Below are 22,196 nucleotides of genomic sequence, written 5' to 3' on the forward strand. Positions count from 1 at the left end.
TCAGCTAGACGCTACCTCATACTCCACCAGCTGACCTGGATCGAATTACCTGCTGAGCCGCGTGCTGGCAAGAAAGGGAAGCGGGACAGTGCACGGACAGGAGGCCGGACCTGAGCTCCAGGAAGAGGCGCCTTGTGCCTTAGCTCTGCTCATGGGGGGCAGGCCTCCAAGAAGCCAGACCCCACTTTTCAGAGCCCAGGGTGCTTCTGGCCACTCCTGGGTCAACATATGACTGTCCAGGGGCTTCCAGTGGGCCAGCTGCAAGGACAGAAGGGCCCCATGAACTTGACATGGGTGAGGCCACTGCAATTCCCACTTCAGGGAATTTACACTTTCTGACCCAGCAAAGCACCTGCAGGGTCTTGTGCCAGGGTGTCCATCACCCCCGTGAGACGGAAAACACCTGAAGTTCCCTCGACCCCATCACAGCCAAATAAAAGGTGGGTTGTCCACTCTGTGGGACCCTCCCCAGCAGATCAGAAGGATGAGGCAGATTTTTATATTAAGCACATGGAAACATCCACGACATCCTACAGGGTGAGAAAAGCAGACCAGAGAAACATACATCCACTCTCACTTCATGCAGCTGTTTATAAAAACCCATTAAGCATGAAATGAGATATTTTGCAATGGATATATACATAGATGGAAAAAGAAAGCTCTGGAAGCTCACACCTCTGGTTGGAAGTAGCAGGTTCATTTGGGAAGGCCCTGGGGTTGGGTTCATGGTCAAAGGAGAAGTTACACTTACTGAAATGCTGGCTTGCTTTCTTTGAAATAAGGATAAATACACACACACACACACACACACTGCTTTTGAAAAATAAAAAGAACTGAAAATATCTCACTGGGGAGGAGGCAGAACATAACATTGGGATAGAGCTGCCATGTGCAGGGGCCTGAGCTCACACTTCCAGCATCACAGGACACCCCTGCACCACAGTTGCCCCAGCTCACAGAGGAGAAAACGAGGGAGAGGAGGGAGGGACAGGCTGTTAAGGGCTGAGCCACAGTAAGGAAAATGGAGAGACTCAGGTTCTTTCTCGCCTTCCTGCCACCTGCCTCAATGGCTGCCACCTGTGGCCTTCTCGTCCCCCTAGGTTTCGTTGCCCACATGTTACTGCCAAAGGTGCTTAGGAACATGAGCACAGGGCACATGCACCTGTAAGTATGGACGCCCGGGAGCCATCACAAGACATTGGGAGAGAGGAGAGAAGCAGAAGGTGTGGAGGTCACAGCGGGACTGGGAGGCTTGGTTGTGCCTGCCTCCCTGCCTGCTGCTCTGCCTGGGGACACAGTTCCCTGCTCCAGCATTAGTGGCCTGTCAAATTTACCGAGGGCTCCAGGATCCTTCATCTGTTTGCCCGAATCAGCCATGAACTGGTCTACCTTGCACCTGGTTGCCATGACAGCCGTGTCCTCTCAAATGATGTCAAGGGGCTAATGCCCCCTACCTGCAGATGTGACCTTATTTGGAAATAGAGCCATTGGCAATGGTCAAGTTAAGACCAGGTCATCTTGACTGGTGTCCCAATCAAAGGGGAGTTTGGGCCCTCAGAGGGCTGTGCGCACAGGGCGGCCATGTGACAGTGAGGACAGAGGTGGGGGTGCGCCTGCAAGTCCAGGAATGTTTGCGATCACCAGCAGCCAGGAGGGAAAGCGGCAAGAACCAGATTCTCCCTCACAGCCCTCAGAGGAGCCAACTCTGCCCCCACGTTGACCTTGGACCCTTGTCATAAGACTGAGACAGTAAGTATCCGGGTAAGTTTCTGAGGTTTAAGCCGTCAGGTCTGTGCATTTTGTTACAGCAGCTCCAGGGCCCAAGACTTGTGTGCAGATGAGGCTGATGCTTTTTTTTCCCTTCAAGGAGGCCTTGTTCTTTTAGCAGATCTGGTGCTGGGTGTGCCCCACCACAATGGGCTCTCCCCACTTCTGGGTGATAGAGCAAGGTCTCCACTATTTTCCTTTTCAATTGTGAAACATGGATAACACAGCCACCTGCAGGTGTGTCACAAGGCACATATGTGGCAGGTCTACTGGAGGGCACGGATCGGAGCCCAGACCATTCACCAGAGATCTGGAAACTGGAGCTCAGAGAGGCGCCAGGTAGAACTTAGAGTCTCAGGCAGGAGAGGGTGGTACTTGGGGGACGGCGCCATAGCTGTGTATGTCTGTCATATGCTCCAAGTCCAGGATTACTTTCAGGATGATTCTAGTCTCATCAAATGCCCAGAAAGCATCTGAGCATCTTTTCCTTTGCTCCCTGTTTGTGAGGGTGGGGTTTATCCTTTCTGTGCATATATGCTGGTCTTTTTTTTTTTTTTTAAAGATTTCTTTATTTATGCATACAAGAGCTGGGGTACAGGCCAGAGATGCGGGGGGTGAGAGGATTCAGCAGAGACAGAGCGGGGAGCAGAACAGGCAGATTGAAGTACACTGCTGAGGGGAGCAGCGGGCGAGATAGAAGAGGTCTGCCTCGCCATGTTGGATATTCCCTGGCTGGCCAGGGATTGAACTCGTGCTGCAGAGGCTGTGGATTGCTTCACACTGTGATGCTTAACCCCTTGCACCACCAGGGAGGCCCTGGTCTTCTTTCTTAAAACCAGCTGGGTCTGGTGGTATTTTGGGGGGAAGTACATCTTCAGATGCCATTTCAGTTTCTCATGGTTTCATTGCTAATTAATTGATTAGTTTATTACTTCCCCTGGGTTAATTTTGGTAATTTCTATCTTCCTGGAGAGCGTCAACTTCATGTAGGTTCAAGTTCATTGGTATGATATTGTACATGATGTTCTCATCATTAAAAACAAAGACAATCCTGGGGTCTGTAGCCATGGCCAGTGTTTACTGTGGGTGTTGTTTATGGATTTCTTCTTTTTTTTCCTTCTAGTCCATACCTGCCAAAGGCTTTTCTCCTTTAATTGTCTTTTCAGTGAGCAGTTTTTATTAATTTTCCTGTTTTTCTAACACATGGAGTTTAAGGCTGTAAGTGTCTGGATCCGCCGTTGCCTGCTTCCCACAGGTTTTGACACTTAGAATTCTCATCCTCGCTCTTTTCTTTGGTTATGAGTATCTATAAAAACCCATCTGATTAAGCTGGTGACAGCTGGGGTTTCCCCAAGCTGCCCTGCTGTGGTCTGATCTGCTACTTTTTGTCCTTGGCTGCCTGGAGACACCAATGCAGAAAGGAAATTGTTGACAAATTTGCTTTAGAAAAATGATTCTTGTCAGAGCCCAGATGGACTCCCGGCCACTCCTTTTCCTCCAAGGCAGGAATATTTTTAAAGTGAGATTGCTTAATGCCGCCTCAAGACGAGCCAGAGAGGCCTCCTCCCCGGGAGGGAAGCCCTGGCCATCCTTCTTGTGTTGTCTAAATGTTTAACTTATCTCACGAGCACTAAAGAGGCTGCGGCCCGCACCGTATTAATGGCCAGTTGGGCAGGACGCCTTGGAGAGCAGCTCGGTGCTGACACGGTGAAATATTATTCTCCCTGATAGCTCGTGCAGAACCATAAATCAGACCTTTAGCAATCAGGCCCCAGTGTCAGGCAGGCAGCCATGGCCTGCCCAGGGCCCAGCGACTTCTGAGTCCCTCCAGCAAAGTCCTTGCAGTGCTCTGGCTGCCTCTGGACATGCTCCCCCTTGGCCCACCCGCCTGCCCGGCCTCTCCGAATCAGGCCAGGAGACCGTCAGCTTCACATTTTTCCTTAGGAAGGACTCTTTTCCCCCAGTCCATGCTGCATTTCTGTGCCCCTCGGAAGTCATCTCAAAACTCCATTTCCATGAAGGATAATCGTCCCAGCTTAGAAGTCAGCGTGGCCTGTGGTCAGATCTCTGCACTGTTCTTAGATTCACGAGGCCCTGGGAAAGTGACCTCGCTGAGCCCCAGTATCCTCACCTGTAAAATAGAGCCTAAAACAGCCTCCCTTGCCTGAGTGTGAGATTCCAGTGAGCAAATGCACGTGTGTGCCTGGTGCAGGCTAAGAGCTCGGTACATGTGGGTGGCTGGGCAGTACCTCTTTGGGCTCCAAGGCCCATCTCTAAGGGGGGTGCAGGGCAGCAATACCTCGAGGGGTGGTGTAAGGGTTAAGTGAGCCGCAAGGCAGGCTGACGCCCGTGACTGTTGTTCCTGCCTCTGCTCAGCTCCAACCAAGGGCTTTCCTTTGTAGAAATGCACCTAGATCCCTTGTCTATGGGTGTGCTGGCCTCAGGGTGGGGAGTGAGGGTGCTGTGTGGTGGTGTGGTTTTGGCTGGTGTGTGTGTGAGTCTCGCATGTACAATGTGACATGACAGGCCAACGCAGGGAGGAGTTTCCCTGTCTTTGTCTTGTCCATCCTCACTGGGAATTTCTCCTTCTCTTACTGTCAGAACATGCTTGTCTCCCTCCCACCTTCTCAGCTACTCTGCACCCCCTCTTTTTCTCTGAACCTACTGTCTGCAGCACAGCACGAGCCTACATTTCCTCCTAGGACTCTTCTTTCTCAAGCCAGATGAATTGGCTCTCCTGTGCGGGCTCACTGCATGGCGGACAAACGCTAGGGCTCAGGGACCAGGCTGCAGGGTCTGAAGACTGCCACTGCTGTGTGACTTTGGGCTGGTCACTTAACCTCTCTGTGCTTCAGTTTCCTCACTTGTAAATTGGCATTATGGACTAGACAGTTGCATCTTCCCCACATTCATATGCTCAAGTCCTAGCCTCCCCCATATGGCTGTAATCAGAACTGGAGCCGCTAAGGCAGTAATTGAAAGCTAAGTGAGGCCACAAAGGCCAGCTCTTGATCTTATTATTGTCCTAGATAGCAGAGTATCCTCTCTCCCCTCCCCTCAAGCACCAGCACCTTGACCGGGAGTTGGAGCCTCCAGTATTTACCACCATTATTGGTGATGCATCCTGTCATACTCTGCTCTATTTAATTCCTTCCTTTTTTTTTTTTGCGGGACGCTCTCCGGCGGCCGGGGAATGAACCGGCACTGCAGAGGCTGCAGGCAGCCCAGCGCTCAACCACTGCGCCACCAGGGGAGGCCCTAATTCCTTCCTTTTTGATTACAAGAATTTTTTCTGGTCTTGACCCTTTAAATAGGCCATGGCTTGCTGTTTGAAAACTGCTCTCTAGGCTACAAAGCGGGGGTGAGGGAAAGAGAGATGATTACTATTGTAGTGGATTCAGCCTGGACGAGGTATTTTAAATCCCTTCCCTCATTCGGTTCCACATCCACCTCCTGGGTTGCCAGTTCCCAGCGTGACAAGAGAAGGCAGGTCGATTCAGCCAAACCAAGCACGTGTTCAAGGTCTTAGAGCCAAGAAGGAGCAGGACCAGGACCTGCCACTGGATCCCTCTGGCCCCCAAGAGCATTCTACTCTTTCCACAGTGCAAGGCCTCTTGGTGGAGGGGCAGCCTTCACGACAGCCCCCAGCCGGTGGTCCAGCAGCTGCGCCTTCGTGACCTCTGCCGTCCAGGAGGCCCACCTTTGCTTGCTTCTGGCTGGTCTTTCATCTACTCTCCTTCCCCAGTGCTTAAAACTTCAGCTGCATCCCAGGCAGTCTGACTCAGGAAATCACTGACTTAATACATCAGTCATTTTCCACCTAAAACACTAGCAAGGAAAAAAGTAAGTGTAACAAGATTTTTTGTGGGTACTATTTCAAGTGAAAGTGAGCCTTGCTGTACCGGTGATGGCGAGCACGGCGCAGCTGGCTGCCGCTACCTCTCCGGGCTGTGAGGGCATTTCTCAGAGGGTACTTTGGGTGGGACAAAGCGTCTTAAGGCAAGGCTGCCACAGCCTGGGGCATCCCTGGCATCCCCACCCGACCTGCCACAAACCATCAGTCCTTCCCCTTCAGATGACAGCCAACGCCCTGCCATTTCCAACACCCTGCCATTTCCAACTGCTCCCCCCACCCCCATCATGGAACTACCCTTGGAGCAGCACTGAGACCAGAAGGTTGCAGACAAGGAGAACGCTCTTGGGGAAGAGAGAAGGGTCACTTTCACCTCTCCCACGGATGGAAGAACAGGGGTATGGCGCACACAGAGGCGGTGTGTACTCAGAGCTAAGAAATATCCCGGGGGGAACACACCAAGCTAAGCCATCCAGCAAATGAGGGGAGAGGGCCAGGGTCCCAGCTCCAGGTGGGAATCAGAGACTAGGATTCAAGGAGGGCGGCCAGAGGCTGCTAAAATAGGAGACGAGGATTAGGTGCTCTGGCACCTTTTCTCCCAATATCTGTTCTCTTCCCTCTCCTAGTCTAAAGGCTTGCAGTGAGGCTCCTGTTCACCCAGAATGAGGACTACATTTCCCAGCTGGCTTTGCGGGAAGGTGTGGGCACACGACTAAGTTCTGACCATTGGGACGTGAACAGAAACGATAACCGCAACCTCTGGGTGGTGCCCTTGAATGTGCATGTGGTAGCTGCCATGTGTGGTCCAGGGCAATGAGAGAGAGGAACCTGGGCTTTGCTTCTGGCATGGAAGAGCTGCCTATTGGCCCTAAGATTGCTCACATTCAGATTGCCCCAGGAGCAAAATAAACTCCTATCTTGCTTAAGCCAACAGTTACTTTGTGAGCTTGGATCTTAATAGAGATCAGGGACAGTGGAGCAGGGCGAGTGAGTTGCCTCTAACAGTCTCCCCTGCAGGACAACAGAGGTAGCAAAGGAGGTGGGGAGATGCGGACAGGGGCCAGGACCAGAGCAGCGAGGGGGTGCTACACACTCAGCAAGGAGGGGAGGGATGGTGCAGCTGTCACTGCCAACCACCCTGAGGGGAGGTGCTTCTCTCACTGACTCATAGACCTCCCGGCCAGGGCCACGGCCAGGCTGTCCCTGCAGCCTCCCTCCTGGGACCAGCTACTTCCCTCTCACTACTGTAGCCTTCCTTCCTACCCTCCCATCTTGAGATTGGCAGCCTGCCCATTAGGGCAATGGAGAATGAGGAGTCCCCTCTAGGGGTCCATGCCTTGCCTGTTGTGTTCCTTTAAAACATACCAAGAGGGCCTCCCCGGTGGCACAGCAGTTGAGCGCTGTGGGTTGCGAAGCTGCCCATGGCCTCTGCGGCACCGGTTCGATTCCCGGCTGCTCCCCGGCCACCGGAGGAGGGTCCCACATGGTGCGCGGACCTCTCCTGCCGCCCGCTGCTCCCCTCAGCAGTGTACTTCGGTCCTTCTGCCTGCTCTGCTCCCCGCTCTGGCTCTGGTGAATTCTCTCACCCTCCCGCGCTTCTGACTGTACCCAGTGCATGTATAAACAAAACAAACAAACAAATAAATAAATCATAAATAAATAAAAATACATGCCTCTTTAAAAAAAAAAAAAAACATACCAAGAAAGGAGTGGAGACCGGCTGTTATTTGACCAAAGGGGTACTGCCCACAACCAGGCACTTTTTAAGGCAGCCAAATTTCCTGGATCTGAGGACCAGGCGCAGGGAGCCTCGGGGCATGACAAGCTGGTAATTAACACCCTGCAGCAGAGAGCCCAAGTCACCTGCTCTTTCCTTCTGGCCCTCTAGCCGTTCGGGATGCCCTTGCCTGTCGCTGCCTTTGTTAAACTTCATGCCCAAACTCAGTGCCCTGCTCTGGAATTTGGAAATACTCCTAATCAAATCAGTTATAAAATCTCGGCCATTCAACATGTTCTAGGTTTCTTATTTATTTTAATCAAAGTGATAGCATCTTAAAACATAAGTGAACTCTTAAGATTTGCATTTTTAAGAGCATGGCCCCAGAGTCTGAAAAACTCAGGTTTGAAACCTGGGCTTGATACTTACAGCTACTGTGAACTTGGGATTGTGCACATAGAGCATTTTGCAGTTTGTGGCCCCAGGGGGTAATTATTCTACATGCTAATAATGATAGTGAAATTATTTATAAAATACAAACAATGATCAGCGATGTAGTGCTTATTATATTCAAGATTCTTTATGTTCATGAACTCATTGAATTCTCATAGTATCCTTATGAGGTAGGTATTATATTAACTCCAGTTTTGCAGATGATGAAACTGAGGCTCAGAGATGTTAAGTAACTGGCCTTACAGCTTGTAAGAACAGAGCTGGTCTCTGAATCCAGACCGTCTTCACTCTGCACCATTTCCTCAAACTGCTTCTGACACAGGCCCACTGGGCAAAGGAGATTTGCAGCTCACCCTTTGGCTTTCTGTGCCATCAAAGTCGTTTAAAAAGTATCTACGCTGATGTCTTATTGGGTTCCCCTATATTCCTTCTATAAGTGAAACCATTCGATATTTTTCTTTTTCCTTCTGGCTTATTTCACTGAGCATAATTCCTTCCAGCTCCATCCATGTTGCTGCGATGGCATGAGTTTATCTTTTTTGATTGCTGAATAATATTCCATTGTGTATATGGACCACATCTTCTTGATCCAGTCATCTATTTTTGGGCATTTGGGTTGTTTCCAGGTTTTACCTATTGTAAATAGTGCTGCCATAAACACAGGGGTACAGGTGTTCTCTTGAATCAATGTTTTTGTGTCCTTTGGGTAGCTCTCTGGCAGTGGAATTGCTAGGCCGCATGGTAGCTCCATTTTTAGTAGGCTGAGGAACCTCCAGACAGCTTTCCACAGTGGTTGGACCAATGTAAAAAATAATAACAGTACAAAATACAACAAAGCAAAAACAGACCATTATAAATCAGAGACATCCTGCAGGGAAGGAGGAGGAAGAGGGATCAGAGGGAGGGAGGGAGAAGCCCAGGGGACTGAGGTGATGGTGCACGGGTGCATTGGTGAAGGAAACTCTATGGGGACTACACCTGAGGGGGTCGGGGGAAGAAAACTGTTTAAAAATGAACAATGATGTTAACAATTAAAAAAAATTAGATAAAGTATCTACAGAACACTAACTGTGCCAGGCATCTGGGCAGGTGCTTAGTAGGACCGCTCTGTGTTTCCTGTAAAGCTGGCCCATCGGGGTGACAAGGTTTCCTCCTTCACCCATCAACAAGGAAGGCCCTCTGGGTCAGGAAGCTGAGCAGCCCCAGGCAGAGACCAGGTTCCCAGGACAAACACCTGGAGATTCTGTTCTCAGGTCTGGATCTGGACTTGCTGCTGGTGACTCCTGCTTCTCCCTAGGTCTCTAGGGGCAAAGGACACTCGACTGTCCATCTTGCAGGTCTGATTACAAATGGTACGATCTTAGCTTCTCCCATGTGCTCGGCGCTCTGCCCGTGTCAGCCCTGGTACTTTCATAGCCGAGGAGCCGAGCACTCCGCTCGCAAAGGGCTTCACACACTTTGCCTCTGATCTTAAAAATCTACAAGGCATATTTTACTTTTAAAGCCTGTTTAAAAATGTTACTCTGGCCTATTAATATTATCATAACCATACACGGAAACACAAGTCAAACCTCAAATATGATGCCATTTCACACCTGCCAGGAGGCCCATAATCACAGAGGACAATACCAAGTGCGGGCAGCTGGGCAGAGAAATCGGAAACCTCATGCATTTATTTGACTGGCTGGTCTGAGTGCACAGGTGCCTGCTGGTGGAGGCCACGCACCGGGCAGGTGTGGTGTGTCAGGTGCACCTGCTGTCCTCATCGCCCATCACCACTACAAGCCTGGAAGGGCGAGGATTTTCTTCTACCCATTTAACAGATGAGGCACAAGGAGAGGAAGCTACTTATTCAGGTCACACAGGAGATGGGGGAGCCAGGACTCAAAAGGCTGATCAGGGGCTCCCTGGTGGTGCAGGGGTAAAGTCTCAGCGCTCTCAAGCCACCAGCCACTGCAGCACGAGTTCGATCCCTGGCCAGGGAGCTGACCCACATGGCTCAGCAGACCTGTCTGGCGTGCTGCTCCCCTCAGCAGTGTATTTCAGTAGATCTGCCTGTTCTGCTCCCCACTCTGTCTCTGCTGAATCCTCTCATCCCCTGCACCTCTGGCCTACACTGCAGTTCTCATATGCATAAATAAATAAAATAAATCTTTAAGAAAAAAGAAAAGGCTGATCAGAAGGCACTGCCGTAACTGAGGACACGCATCCCGAATCCTGACAGTCAGAGACACAGCTATGCCTCCTGGATTCTTCACAGGCAGCAGAGGGAGCCTCTGAACCACATCAGGCCATGTCACTCCCCTGCTCAAAACCCTCCCGGGGCGCTTTGCCTGTAGCACCGTGCCTAAGACTTATGGAGGCTGAAGGCCCAGTTGATCTGCCCGCTCACCCCCCCACTGCCCACATCCTTCCTGCTCTGCCACTCCGGCCTCCTCCCTGTTCCTGCCCATTTTGGTCATGCCTCAGGGCCTTTGCACAGCTCTTCTGTCTTGACCGCTCCTGTCTAGATACCCACAGGTCTGGCTCCCTCACCAACTCTAGGTCTCTGCACAAATGTCAGAGCAGCCTCACCTGTTACACCTGTAAAGGGCCAGCAGAGAAGTGGCTCTCACTTTGTTCCCCATAGTGGACCGTCCCAGCTGAGCCGGCCTCGGCCTGGACTTCTGCGAGTCCTGTGCCTCTCCCTCGCCAAAGCATTCCCGGGGAGCACAGAGGATGCTCTTTGGGGGCTCCCCACACCAGCAAGCAATATGTTTTCACTTGCGTGAGTCTGAATTTCTCTGTTCTGTAACATGGTTTCAATTGTGCTGAGGTGCCCTGAGGGGCTTCTGGCATTGGGGACATTCTGGGAAAAAATTTAGAGAATAAAAACAAACTGGCTTCCCTGAGTAGCTCCAGCTGGTCATTAAGATCCTTCTCCAAGAGGTGTGACTTTGACTGCAGGCTGGTGGGGACATGCCCTAAAGACAGTGGCTCAAAACACTGGCTCTTAGGCTCAGGGTCACCCAGAATGGACAAAGCACCTACTGTGTGTCAGGCAACCTGACTGCATGAGGGCTTCAAACTTGTATTTCTACTGGTCAATTTGGTCTTTTCCCTGGTTGTCGCAGACATGGCAGACCCTGTGTGCCCTTCAGGGAAGGATGGATCTTTCCGTCACATCCCAGATGCCCATCTCAGAGAAAGGCCATCAACCTGGTGAGGCCAAGCTCATGAGTGCCCTTGACTCTCCTCTCACTCGTCACCCACATCTCACCCATCAGCAAGGCCTCTGGCTTTTGCTTCCATCTGAAGCTGGCATCGCCTAAGCACCTGGAGACAACCGGCTTTTCTTCTTTTGCTTGGGAGATGTTATTATCTCTTTGTTGGGCTCCCTGCCTCTCCCTGACCCCTCCTATTGCCCAACCTCCATGCAGCAGCCTGAGTGGTCTTTTAAAAACATAAATCAGGTCTCGTGGCTTTTCCCAGTTAATGCTCACTCGCCCTGTGTCTGTGTCCAGCACCGGGAATGAACTCTGATGTCCACGCCTGTATCTGCCTCCCTCTTCAGACTCATTGTTCCCAGCTGTCCCTGTGCTTTTCCTCATCCACTGGGGTCACTTTGCTTCTCTCTTATCTTAATTACTTTAGACCGGTTTTCACCACAGGGACTTTGCACCTGCCGAGCCCACCTCTCCAGATCCCCACCTGGCCGGCTCTTGTAATCATCCAGCCCTTGGCTCAACTCAAGACCTTCCATCCCCTTGCTCCCTGTCATCACTTCTATCACATCTGATCTATTTTCTTTACATCCTTTATACTATCACAGACTTTCTCATTTGTGGATTTATTTCATTGTTTATTGCCTGGGCCCTGGAGATTTCAGGGTGGATTAGACAGAGGTGGCACCTGCTCTCGTGGAAGTGATGTTGGAAGGCAGAGATGGGGAGAAACCCAATCTACCCCAGCTTTTCACTACAGGGGCCAAGGATTGCCATGTTTTGCTAAAGTGAATTGAATGTTGCTATTTGCAGTCAGCTGAGTCTTCACTACATTAGACTCCATAAATAACTGCGGAATTCAATTGCCTTTAAAAAACAACTTGTAAATGCTCCTTTCCTCTCTTTCTTTCCCTCAAGGCATGAGAGGCCATTGCAAAGGGATCCTGCATATCTAAAGACACAGTCCTAGCCTTGATGCTAGAGGTATTCTCCATGAGACAAACCTCTCCTATCAACAAGTTTCTATCTCAAGCCTCTCTTTGAGCCAGATGTTGGGCAAAGAACATCAATTCCATTTTATAGATAGGAGGATTGAGGCTCAAATGCCTCTTCTAGACAAGACAACACACAAGATCGACCATTTCGGCACAGAGTTCCCCTCTGAAACTCTGGGACTGCAGACCAGGAAAAAAACCCTGTACCCTTTTGTGATGATAAATATTGGTTCTGCTCTGTGCTAGCCAGGACAGATTTGGAATTCGTAGCCTTCATATTTCCACTTCACATTTTATTTTTTTCAGGGAAGAATATTCCTACTAGGATAAATAGAACTGCTCGTTTGCATACAGTTTTATTTTAGGCGGCTTTATTTTAAATTTTTTTTTTAAATTTTATTATTTAATTTTATTTTATTTTATTTTTTATAGGAGGCATGTTTTATTTATTTATTTGTTTGTTTGTTTGTTTGTTTATACATGCACTGGGTACAGTCAGGAGTGCAGGAGGGTGAGAGAATTCACCAGAGCCAGAGCAGGGAGCAGAGCAGGCAGAAGGACTGAAGTACACTGCTGAGGGGAGCAGCGGGCGGGCGGCAGGAGAGGTCTGCGCGCCGTGTGGGACCCTCCTCCTGTGGCCGGGGAGCATTCAGGGATCGAACCGGCGCCGCAGAGGCCGCGGGCAGCTTCGCAACCCAGCGCTCAACCTCTGCGCCACCGGGGAGGCCCTAGGTGGCTTTATTTTAAATCTGTTAAACTAATAACGGAACTGTCTCTTACAAAGCCAGAAGATTGCTGTACGAATCCTCTTATGAAAAAAACCTTTTTCACCTTAGAGAAAGCGGTCTGCATTTTCATCAGAGGGAAGTAATGCATTGTATTTCCCTCCTTACCTGGGCTACCAGGAAGCTCAGAGATTAATTTTGAACCGTAGTAAGAAGCCAGAGCCGGATATTTTTGTCCGGTCCCTTACCTTTATTCATCACATAACTTCTATTTGCCTTTGCTTTAGTGGTCTGATTTAAAGTATGTTTTCCATCTAAAATTCTTCCCGAATCTTTCTGACACAGGCTGGTTATAAACAAATGAATGAAATTGATTTTCTGAAGCTGTTTTCTCCCAATTCTCCCTATCTCCCTTGTCACTTGCTTAGGGGCACAGAAGCAGATACTTTAAACAAGCGAACTCCCTCTGCTCCCCCCTCTCTCTTTGTAAAACATGTTTTCAGAGGAATGTAAATTGTTTTTAAAAGCTTCCATCCTGGCCCACTGCTAATTATTACTGACCCAGGAGGATCTGTACTAATTTGCCTTAATAAACTTATTAAATAGCAAATTTCGAGAGGAAGAAACTACACAGCCTTTATTGGATTAGTAAAACTGCCAATGGACATCAGCACTGCAGCAGAGAGAGACTGCCCAGGGAAGCTGGGGAGACCATGGGTCAAGTGTGTTTCCAATAACTTTGCTGTCCACAGCGCTGTGCCTTCTTGGGAGGTGCTAGCACAGAAAGGTAGAGAGAGAGAGAGAGAGAGAGAGAGAGAGAGAGAGAGAGAGAGAGGGGCTGTATCTCCTCCCCCAAACCAGATGCTTTTCCATTTGTTTCCATGTGATTGAATACAGAAAACACCCAATGAAACAAGCAGCCCAAACCTCCAGGTCGTTGAAGAACAGGTGCGTATCCGCGAGGTTGAAGATCATCTCTTCCATCATCAGGCCTATTCGCACAGACGTCGTGGTGTCCTGTTGGAAGAGAAGCCCAGGTAATTGGGGTCATCATCTCAGCCCCCCCTCGCCCTCTTGTCCCACCACTGAAAGGCATTTTTGGCTTCTCCTCATCTGCGCAGCTAACACAGCCTCAAGCCTGTCTCCGTGTGGGGTCTGGGTGATAATACCGTACAGCTTCTGAGACTGCACCTCTAGCTTGGCAGCCTTTACATTTGTTGTCTCCCCCAGCTCCCAAATGCTCTGGGCTGGCAACAGTGTTTAGTGCTGCAAGCACAAAATGGCAGTAACAATGGAGGGCCCGCTGGAAAAAGTGTGTTTTCAGGCCCCTCAACCGTTCTGGTTGGTAGGCAGACCTGGGAGATTTCGGGGAGAGCAGTGCAAACTATGTGCAAACTACTGGGCGAGCTGGGATACAGGTTCTTACTTGACAACCATCTCTTGAGGCATTCTGATTTCTCCTGATTCATAAAAATTCAGTTATCTAGCAATGGAGGAATAATTGCAAAAACAAACACTCCAAACCCACCATGGCACGTCTATGCCAGGGAAACTAGGCAAGCCAGGCAGGAGCTACTGATAGGAATCTGCCCTCAGGAAATACAGTAGTAACAACAGCAAGCTATCACCTACAGCGTGAAACACAATCATGCAATTGTTCCTCATCCTCTCCCATTCCCTCCTCTCTCCTCTCCTCCCCCCTTACTCTCCCCCCCTATTCCTCCCTCCCTCAGTGTGGTAAACTGAATTACTGTTCACTTTTGGAAGGATGATATGTACCAAGAGCTGGCAAATGATGGCTCTTGGGCCAAGCTGACCAGCCGCCTGTTTCTGTACGGCTCATGCGCTAAGAGTGATTTTTACATTTTCTATCAGAGTATTGTCTGTGGTTACTTTTGCACTTTGAAGGCAAAGGTGAGCAGATGTGATTCAGACTTATGTCCTGCAAAACCTAAACTATCTACTATTTGATCATTCACAGAAAAAGTCTGCCAGCCCCTGAAACAGCAGCTCCTGTGGAGCTCACGTATGGTCATGTGACCGGCTTTGGGTAGTGAGATGTGAGCAGATTGTGTCCCATGTCTGGTCAGAAGCTTTATGAGCCAGTGCGTGGTCCACCTGCTCTCTCTGTTCCCACTTAACAAGACTAAATGATCTGGATAAAAGCTCCTCTGGCAGCTTGGGATCCAGAGTGAGGGTGGAGTGGGTGGGAGTGCAGAAGACCACAGCGTTGTGGGATGCGTCCCATAAGAAGAAGCACATGATTTCCGGGGATGTTTGTCATGCAACATAACCTCACCAATCCTGACTGATACATGTGGAAAATATGGAGCACAGTGGTTCTTATCCCTGGCATCCTGTAACAATCTGGGGAGTGTTTAAACTTCCTGATGCTCAGGCCACACTGTAGACCAATAGAATCAGAATTGTTGAGGGTGGGGCTCAGGCATCAGGAGTATTTAAAGCTCCCCAAGGGAATTCAGTGTGGAGCCGAGGTTAAGAAGCTGGTGTAAAAGACACACTTAGCAATAATCCTGGTGCCACCTATTAAGTATTTTCTCTATGCTGCTTTGTAAGTATTCACTCATTTAATTCCCACAAAGCCCTAAGAAGTGAGCTAGTATCGTCCTGTTTTACAGATGAGATAACTAGCTCAAGTCCACCCAGCTGGCAGGTGCTAGGATTCGAACCCAGGTAACCTGGCTGCAGAGCAGCGCTGCTTCAGAGGAGGCTCTGGACAGGCATGGATGGGAGAGAAGAGAGGGGGGGCTTACTCCACCCTTCCTGCTTGAATTTTTCTTGGGGAGGGGATATTACTTTTATTATAAAAATAAATAATGAACGACACCAAAAAAAAAAAAAAAAAAAAAAAAGAAAAACCAACAGAGCCGGCAAGCTTGGCTTCACACACGACTGTGAAGGATCAAGTCCAGGAATGCGGTCGTTAGGAGCAACACCTCATTAGGGCCCCCACAGTCAAATCTCAGCACTCCTGGTGCTGGCTGGGCGTCTCAGCGAAAAATGAGAAAATGAGGAAAACAAACTTTTCAGGGCCAAGGTAGGCACCATTGTGACCTGGGGAAAGGTTTGCTCAGCCCCAGGGCATCCCACCCCTGCGTGGCTGCCGGGGCCTTCCTGGCACGGCTGTGCCCCTACCCACCCACGCCAGTCCTCCGGGGACCGGACGAGAAGCGAGAAGTGCCACCCAGACTCAGCCACGGAGGGGACTGGCTTGGGAAAGATGTCGGCTCCCAGCCAGCACACAGCACAGGGGGAGGCTCGTGTAGTAGGTGGCTTATTTGCGAAGAGCGTCTACACGGCTGAAGGAGGCAAGTCCTCTGCTAGACCAAGCTGGGGGGAGGCAAGGAGGGAGGCCGCGAGGGTGTGACAGCGCAAGGTGAGAAAAGACAGCTCGAGTCTTCTGTTTTGGGAAGCCACAGAACATGGCTAAGCGGGAGAAACATCAAGAAGTGATCACATAAGCAGGTTTGTTAGAAATTTGGAGGCAAGTACCCAAAGAGTCAGCAAGGGTTGGAAGTTGTCTCGGGGCAGTAAGATGGGGTGGGGCTGAGCGAGGAGGGTAAGGGTAGGGCGGAGGCGTGGAGGGAGAGGCAGGGGTGGGGGAGGAGAGGCAGGGGTGAGGAAGGAGGGGGCCCTACTGTTTTTCACAATTCTTGCTTTTGTAGAACGATCTGAGTTTTAAACTATATGCGTGGATTTCTTGGATTAAAAAAACAAAACAAAAAGGGAACACCCTCGATAATTCCACCTTTCATTCTCTGCCTGGGAGAAAAGTCCATACAGGTGAACGAGGGACATGTAAAAAAGATATTATTGAATTGTTTGTAAATAGCAAACGGTTGGAAAGAGGTTCGCTGTCCTTTCAAAGGAGACTAGAAACCAAAGTGGGAAACCAAGGGCAATGGGAAGAAATGAACCACATCTTCAGGTATGAACACAGGCACGTCAAAAAAGAAATATGATTGCGTGAAAGCATCGGTTTTCTGGAAGTTATATACTCTGCGTTATTACCATTTATTAGAAACACATACAGGGTTACTACATATTTTCCACGGGCACTTTTATATTTGGAAATAGCTGTAAGGATACACGGAGAGTCGGAGTGGTGAACATTCTGGAAGGCAGAGAGGAGGGTCAGGGGTTAGAGGTCATGATTAAAGTGAACTTTGGCATTATTTAGGAAACTAAATTTGTTTTTAAAGGCGCAGGGAATCAAACACTGATTGCACAATAAAAACATAAAAACAAAAATCTTAAAGACACCCAAGTATCCCTGACGACCGTTGGAATAGCCACCTTCTCCAGCATTCTTATTTTAGGTTTTCCTAAAACCTGCTTGTTTGTTGTCTCTTTGATGGCAGCAAGCCGTGTGGGGGGACCTCTTTTCAAGGGACTTGAGAGAAATGAGTTGCATGGAGGTGGAAAGTCTGGAACAGCCCAAAAAAAGCACAACTGTCCCAAGAGTTAAGCAACGCAGAGTGTTACCTCAGGCCAGACCACTTTATCCAAGAAAATGTTTTTCCAGGCTTGAAAAGACTGAGAAACTAAGAAAAAAAATAGGTGGAGACTCAGCGTTAATTAATGTGAAATACATCTGCAGCGAAAGCCACGGGCTTCATGGTGGGCTGCCTCTGAGTGCATCCCTCACAGACCCCAGGAACACACCACCTGGCCGGTGGATGCGAGACCTGTGTGCAGCTTGGATGGAGAGGACCCACCGCTTGACCTAGCCCGTCTCTATCAAAGGAACGTCTTGAAATAATAGGGTCCTTCACGCCATGCTCTTTGCCTCACAAAAGGCCATTGCCCCATTCAGATCATGGGGCTGTCTCCACCACTGGGTGTTGCAGTGAGATTTAGACAGGACACCACCTGTGCGAACACCCACCCTGGTGTGCAGCAGGCCCTCTCAGGCCAAACCCTCGATCTGTTTCCTTGCACCCGTAAGCCAAGAACCTGTTTCTGTAAACCCAACAGGAATACCCCAAATCAGATGGTACTTTTAAGATGCTACTCACATGAAAATCATTTTCTTAATCATTACATCGTCTTTGGATTAAAAAAAAAAATCAGCGGTTAATTTCCTAAACAAGCAACAGCAGAAACAGATTGCTTTAAAAAATGATCAATTTAAACCAGAACAGAGAACAGAAAGAAAGAGTTTTTCCAAAACAATCTTCAATTTGTAACTTGTCCTTGGAAGAACTGTGCTGGGGGCTGGTGGGTTGGGGTGGCTGGAATGTCAGAGTTTGTGGGTGGTTCTTTCCCAGTGAAGGTACAAATCAGATGAAGGCACCGCAGATTTTTTTCAGTGTGCTCTAATGTTCTACAGATTTCTCAGGGTTCAGTTTTGATGATGGGGAGGTGGGTTCTGCCCGCATTGATTTAGGGGGCTCAGGAGGAGGCCTGAGCATTGTATACCCCTTCCCCCAAGACAGATGCTGTGGGCCTGAAAGCCGTCCCATAACCTAATTATTACGCATTCTTGCTGAAGTTCTCTTAATTAGAGGAGGGTGGTGAGCTTTTCACCATAGGGGCCTCTGAGATCTGCCTTGTGGATCAGAAAGTTATCTTGCGATGCATGGTTCTACTTCCTGGATGGAGGGGAGAGGCCAGGAGAATAAGAAAGTCTTTGCTAAAACAAAATTAATCTGCTGTTAAACAGGAAAAGAAAACAGCATGCGGATTCTTGGAGGTTTCACAACCCAAAAGCAAAAGTTATTCAGACTAATTAAGACTACAGCCGTTGTTTTCTATCAAGTGCCAACGCCAACCCTAAATTTACAAACTCACTAATTTAAACTGTATTTGGAGAGTTCTACTTCCCAGTCCCTCTAGATCATGAGGGAAGGAACCCTTTCACATAAAGGGATCCATTTTTTTCCCCCAAAAGTTGTTTTTAATGAATTACAACTCTACTTGTCCATTAAAGGATTTCCTTTGTGTTCTCCAAATTTTCTGTTTTAAGTACGTAGTGCTTTTTAGCAATGGTTCTAGGACATGTTTGATTCAAAGGAGATCCACACACTATTTATACAGCCTCATAGCCCTTTGAACCAAAGGAAGGCACATTCTAGTTTCATCCTACTGTCTGGGGTTCTTTCACAGCTGGTTGAATAATAATCATACCTGTTTTGGAGAAGGTGAAGAGTGGATTCTGAGCCAGTGTGCTGATGACCAGGCCAGATCCACCTCTTCCTAGCTCTGTTTCCTTGCACTTGTTACTTAACCTGTGTGCCTTAGTTTCTCAGCTGCAAAATGGGGTTACTTACCTAATTTTGGGTAAGTTTAGGGTAGTTGTGAAGACCAAATGAGTTTTTCAAAGGGCAGGTAGTAATCATTTTTAGTGAAAGTTTAATGCCAGCAAGGCATGGGGCAGGTTCTCTATGAATCTGGGCAGACGGGTAAAGGAGAGCCCTAGAGCCCTCCATGTCTTTTTCAGTATTTTAATGATCTTTTAGTGATCTTGGAGTATGGCAACCAGGTGCAGGGCAGGCCTGTTAGCCTCCCAGCCCCCTGTGAATCTTTACTCTCTCTGGGTTCTACCTGAAGTTCTCCAGTGGTCTCTCCACTGCACTCTGCTGTACCTTCTCTAACCTCCACCCCCTCAGCTTCTCAGCTTAGACGTGCCCACTTATGCATGCCCACACCATACTCCAGGTGTCCACCATCAGGCATGTGTACCCCTAGCCCATGCTCTCAAGTGCCTCCTGCATAGAAGGCTGCAGGTGATAGCCACAGAGGCAAACACTGCAAAAGCCTGAGCAATCTTCATTTACCCTACATCACCTTTAAAAAAAAATGGGAGAAATACAAGAGAATTCAGGGGTCAGCAAACTATGGCCTGCTGCCCATTTTTTAAGGTTTTATTGGAATACAGCAATACCCACTTGTTCACATAATGTTTATATCTGTATTAGTGCTACAATGACAGACTTAATAGCTGCTACAAGGCCTAGCATAAAACCTACAATATTTATTATCCCTTTATAGGAAAATGGATAATAAAACTTGCTAATTGCTAGAACAGACAACATATATCTGTATGTGTTACACAGTAATGGCAAACGTGTGTGTGTGTGTTGTCATGATGTAAAATGTATTTCTTATTGTCACCGTTAAAATATTACAAAGCAGAGAGTTAATGACTATTAAAAGCATAAAACATACCGAGGGAACAGAACACTGAATAAATGTTAGCTTAGTAATAACTATTAAGCTATTACTGGCCTTGGCTGGCTTCTGGCAGATGCTCTGAGTTCTTGATCAATACCAGCTGAACAGATAGTTAACACAGGGCTTCCATTTCCCAGGGACATGAACTTGGATAAAACATTTACCCCCTTGGCCCTCAGTTTCCTTATCAGAACACAAGCAGTGAGTCATTTCTGGGGCTCCTGTAAGATAATGCATGTGATGTAATTTGCCTCTGGTGCTTAGGTGTTAGTAGCAAAAAGCAGCAGTATCTAGAGTCTCCCACTAGAAAACCTTTCCCGAATAGAAATTCCCATGTAGGGCCTCCCTGGTGGCACAGCAGTTGATCGCTGGGCTGCAAAGCTGCCCGCAGCCTCTGCAGTGCCGGTTCAATCCCCAGCCCTGGGCGAGGGTCCCACATGGCGCGCAGACCTCTCTTACCCTGCCCGCTGCTCCCCTCAGCATTGTACTTTGTCAGTCTGCCTGTTCTGCTCCCTGCTCTGGCGGATTCTCTCACCGTCCCATGCTTCTGACTATACACAGTGCTTGTATAAATAAATAAATAAATCTTAAAAAATTTTTTTCTTTCTCTAAAAAAAAAAAATTCCCATCTAATAGTTTAACCTGATATTTTTCACGCCAAGGCCATTCCTGTAACACCTTTGCAAGTTTTGCCACAATGCAGAACAGGTGTGTTATGTTAACAATATTTTCCTTCAATTCATCTACCCCTCCCAGCCCTTTTCCCCTTTAACTTAAATGCATTTACTTTAGAAGGAACTTGTGACTGTGACCATTAACACCAGAACTGTCTCACTCACCATCACTGGAAGGTGACCATGAAGAGGAGCATGCGGATTAGTTTCCCGTGGCTGTCGTAACAAATGACCATGAACTTAGTGGCTTAAAAATCACTGTTTTGCAACCAATCCAGGCTAGGTAAGTTCACCAGCAGTTCTAGTGATTTGAAAGAGAATTTTGGAGCCCTTGGCATCATTTTCACAGGCTTAAATGGCAAGCAGGGGAAACAAGCCAGCAGGGAGGCTTGAGCCCCCTGTGAATCTCTATATGATCTTTCCTCTGGGCTTCCTCTGGTATTCTCTCATGGTCTCTTCCCCTCGTAGCCATCACAAGATGGCTACTACATGCTACAAGATCACTACATACTACAAGCCATACTACACGATCACTAAGAGAACATTAAAATCCCTCTTGAAGCTGCTTTGCTGTAGCCCTCTTTGAGTAACGCTGCCCTTATAGCCCTGCCCTCTAGGCTCAGTGTGCACGCTTGCACATGCGCACACACCCACATGCAGGTGTACATAGTTAGGTATGTGCGGTCCAACCCTCGTTAACAAGATCAAGGCCAAAGGTAATAGCCACAAAGGCCAACGGCATAAAAGCCTGATTATCTTCATTTACCCTGCAAGCACACATTTATTTTCTTACAATTCTACATTCAGAAGTCTAAAATCAAGGTGTCCGCAGGGCTGTGTTCCTTCTGGAGCTTTCAGATAATTGGTTTTCTTGCCTTTTCCAGCATCTAAGGCCACCTACATCTTTTGGCATTGTGGTCCCTCTGCTTGTCCTCTTCCTTCTGTCCTCCTGTCTCCTGCTACTCTCCCTGGTCTCCTGCCTGCCCTCAGGAACTACATTGAGACTGCATCTGCCAAATCCATTTAGCCCTATAAGTAAAATTCAAAGGTTCTGGGGACTAGGAGGTGGACATCTTCAGGGACCAGTGAGCTATCTATTTTGCAACCCTCCAGGATGGAATTACAAAATGCTGCCCTTTGGCCTCTGTCCTCTCTTGTGCCATGTTTTAAGGCAGTGGTTTTCAGCAAAGAAGGCACGTCCTCCCAGAGAGCAGTTTGGAAATTTGGCACGCATTTTTGGTTGTCCTAGTATTGGGGAGTAGTGATATTTGGGGATGTGATATCATTTATTAAAATAAATATGTACTTTGGTCTTCTGCCAAATAAAGCTATTGAAACAAATGACAAGAGCTACAAAAGGGAACTAAATATCTTTTAATTATACAAGCCCCTTTCAATCATTTCTAAGGTTATGTTAATGAGGTGGCTTTTGGAAAGCACTAAAGGGGTGCTGGTTGCAAGCAAAAGCAACCTTGTATTTTGAAGTTTGGGGACTTTCAATCCCTCCCACTGATCTTCAGGGAGGAGAGAGAGGTTGGAGATTGAGTTCAATCACCAATGGGTGATAATCTTTATCAGTTATGTCTAGGTAAAAAAGCCTCTATAAAAAATA

At 48.3% G+C, this 22,196-nt stretch overlaps 1 protein-coding gene across 3 annotated transcripts in view; it reads right to left on the reverse strand.

Moving 5' to 3' along the window:
• Positions 1-22,196, reverse strand: part of EYA2 (EYA transcriptional coactivator and phosphatase 2) — a gene marked incomplete at its 3' end in the record, with an annotated part of 128,396 nt that overhangs the window by 17,932 nt on the left and 88,268 nt on the right. For all 3 annotated transcript variants that reach the window (XM_084247047.1, XM_084247048.1, XM_084247046.1), the window contains exon 9: positions 13,641-13,730. In XM_084247047.1, the coding sequence (XP_084103173.1) occupies positions 13,641-13,730 (90 nt within the window). The remainder of the gene's footprint in view (positions 1-13,640; positions 13,731-22,196) is intronic.

Source organism: Talpa europaea (assembly GCF_964194135.1).
Source record: "Talpa europaea genome assembly, chromosome: 11".
Lineage (NCBI taxonomy): Eukaryota > Metazoa > Chordata > Mammalia > Eulipotyphla > Talpidae > Talpa > Talpa europaea.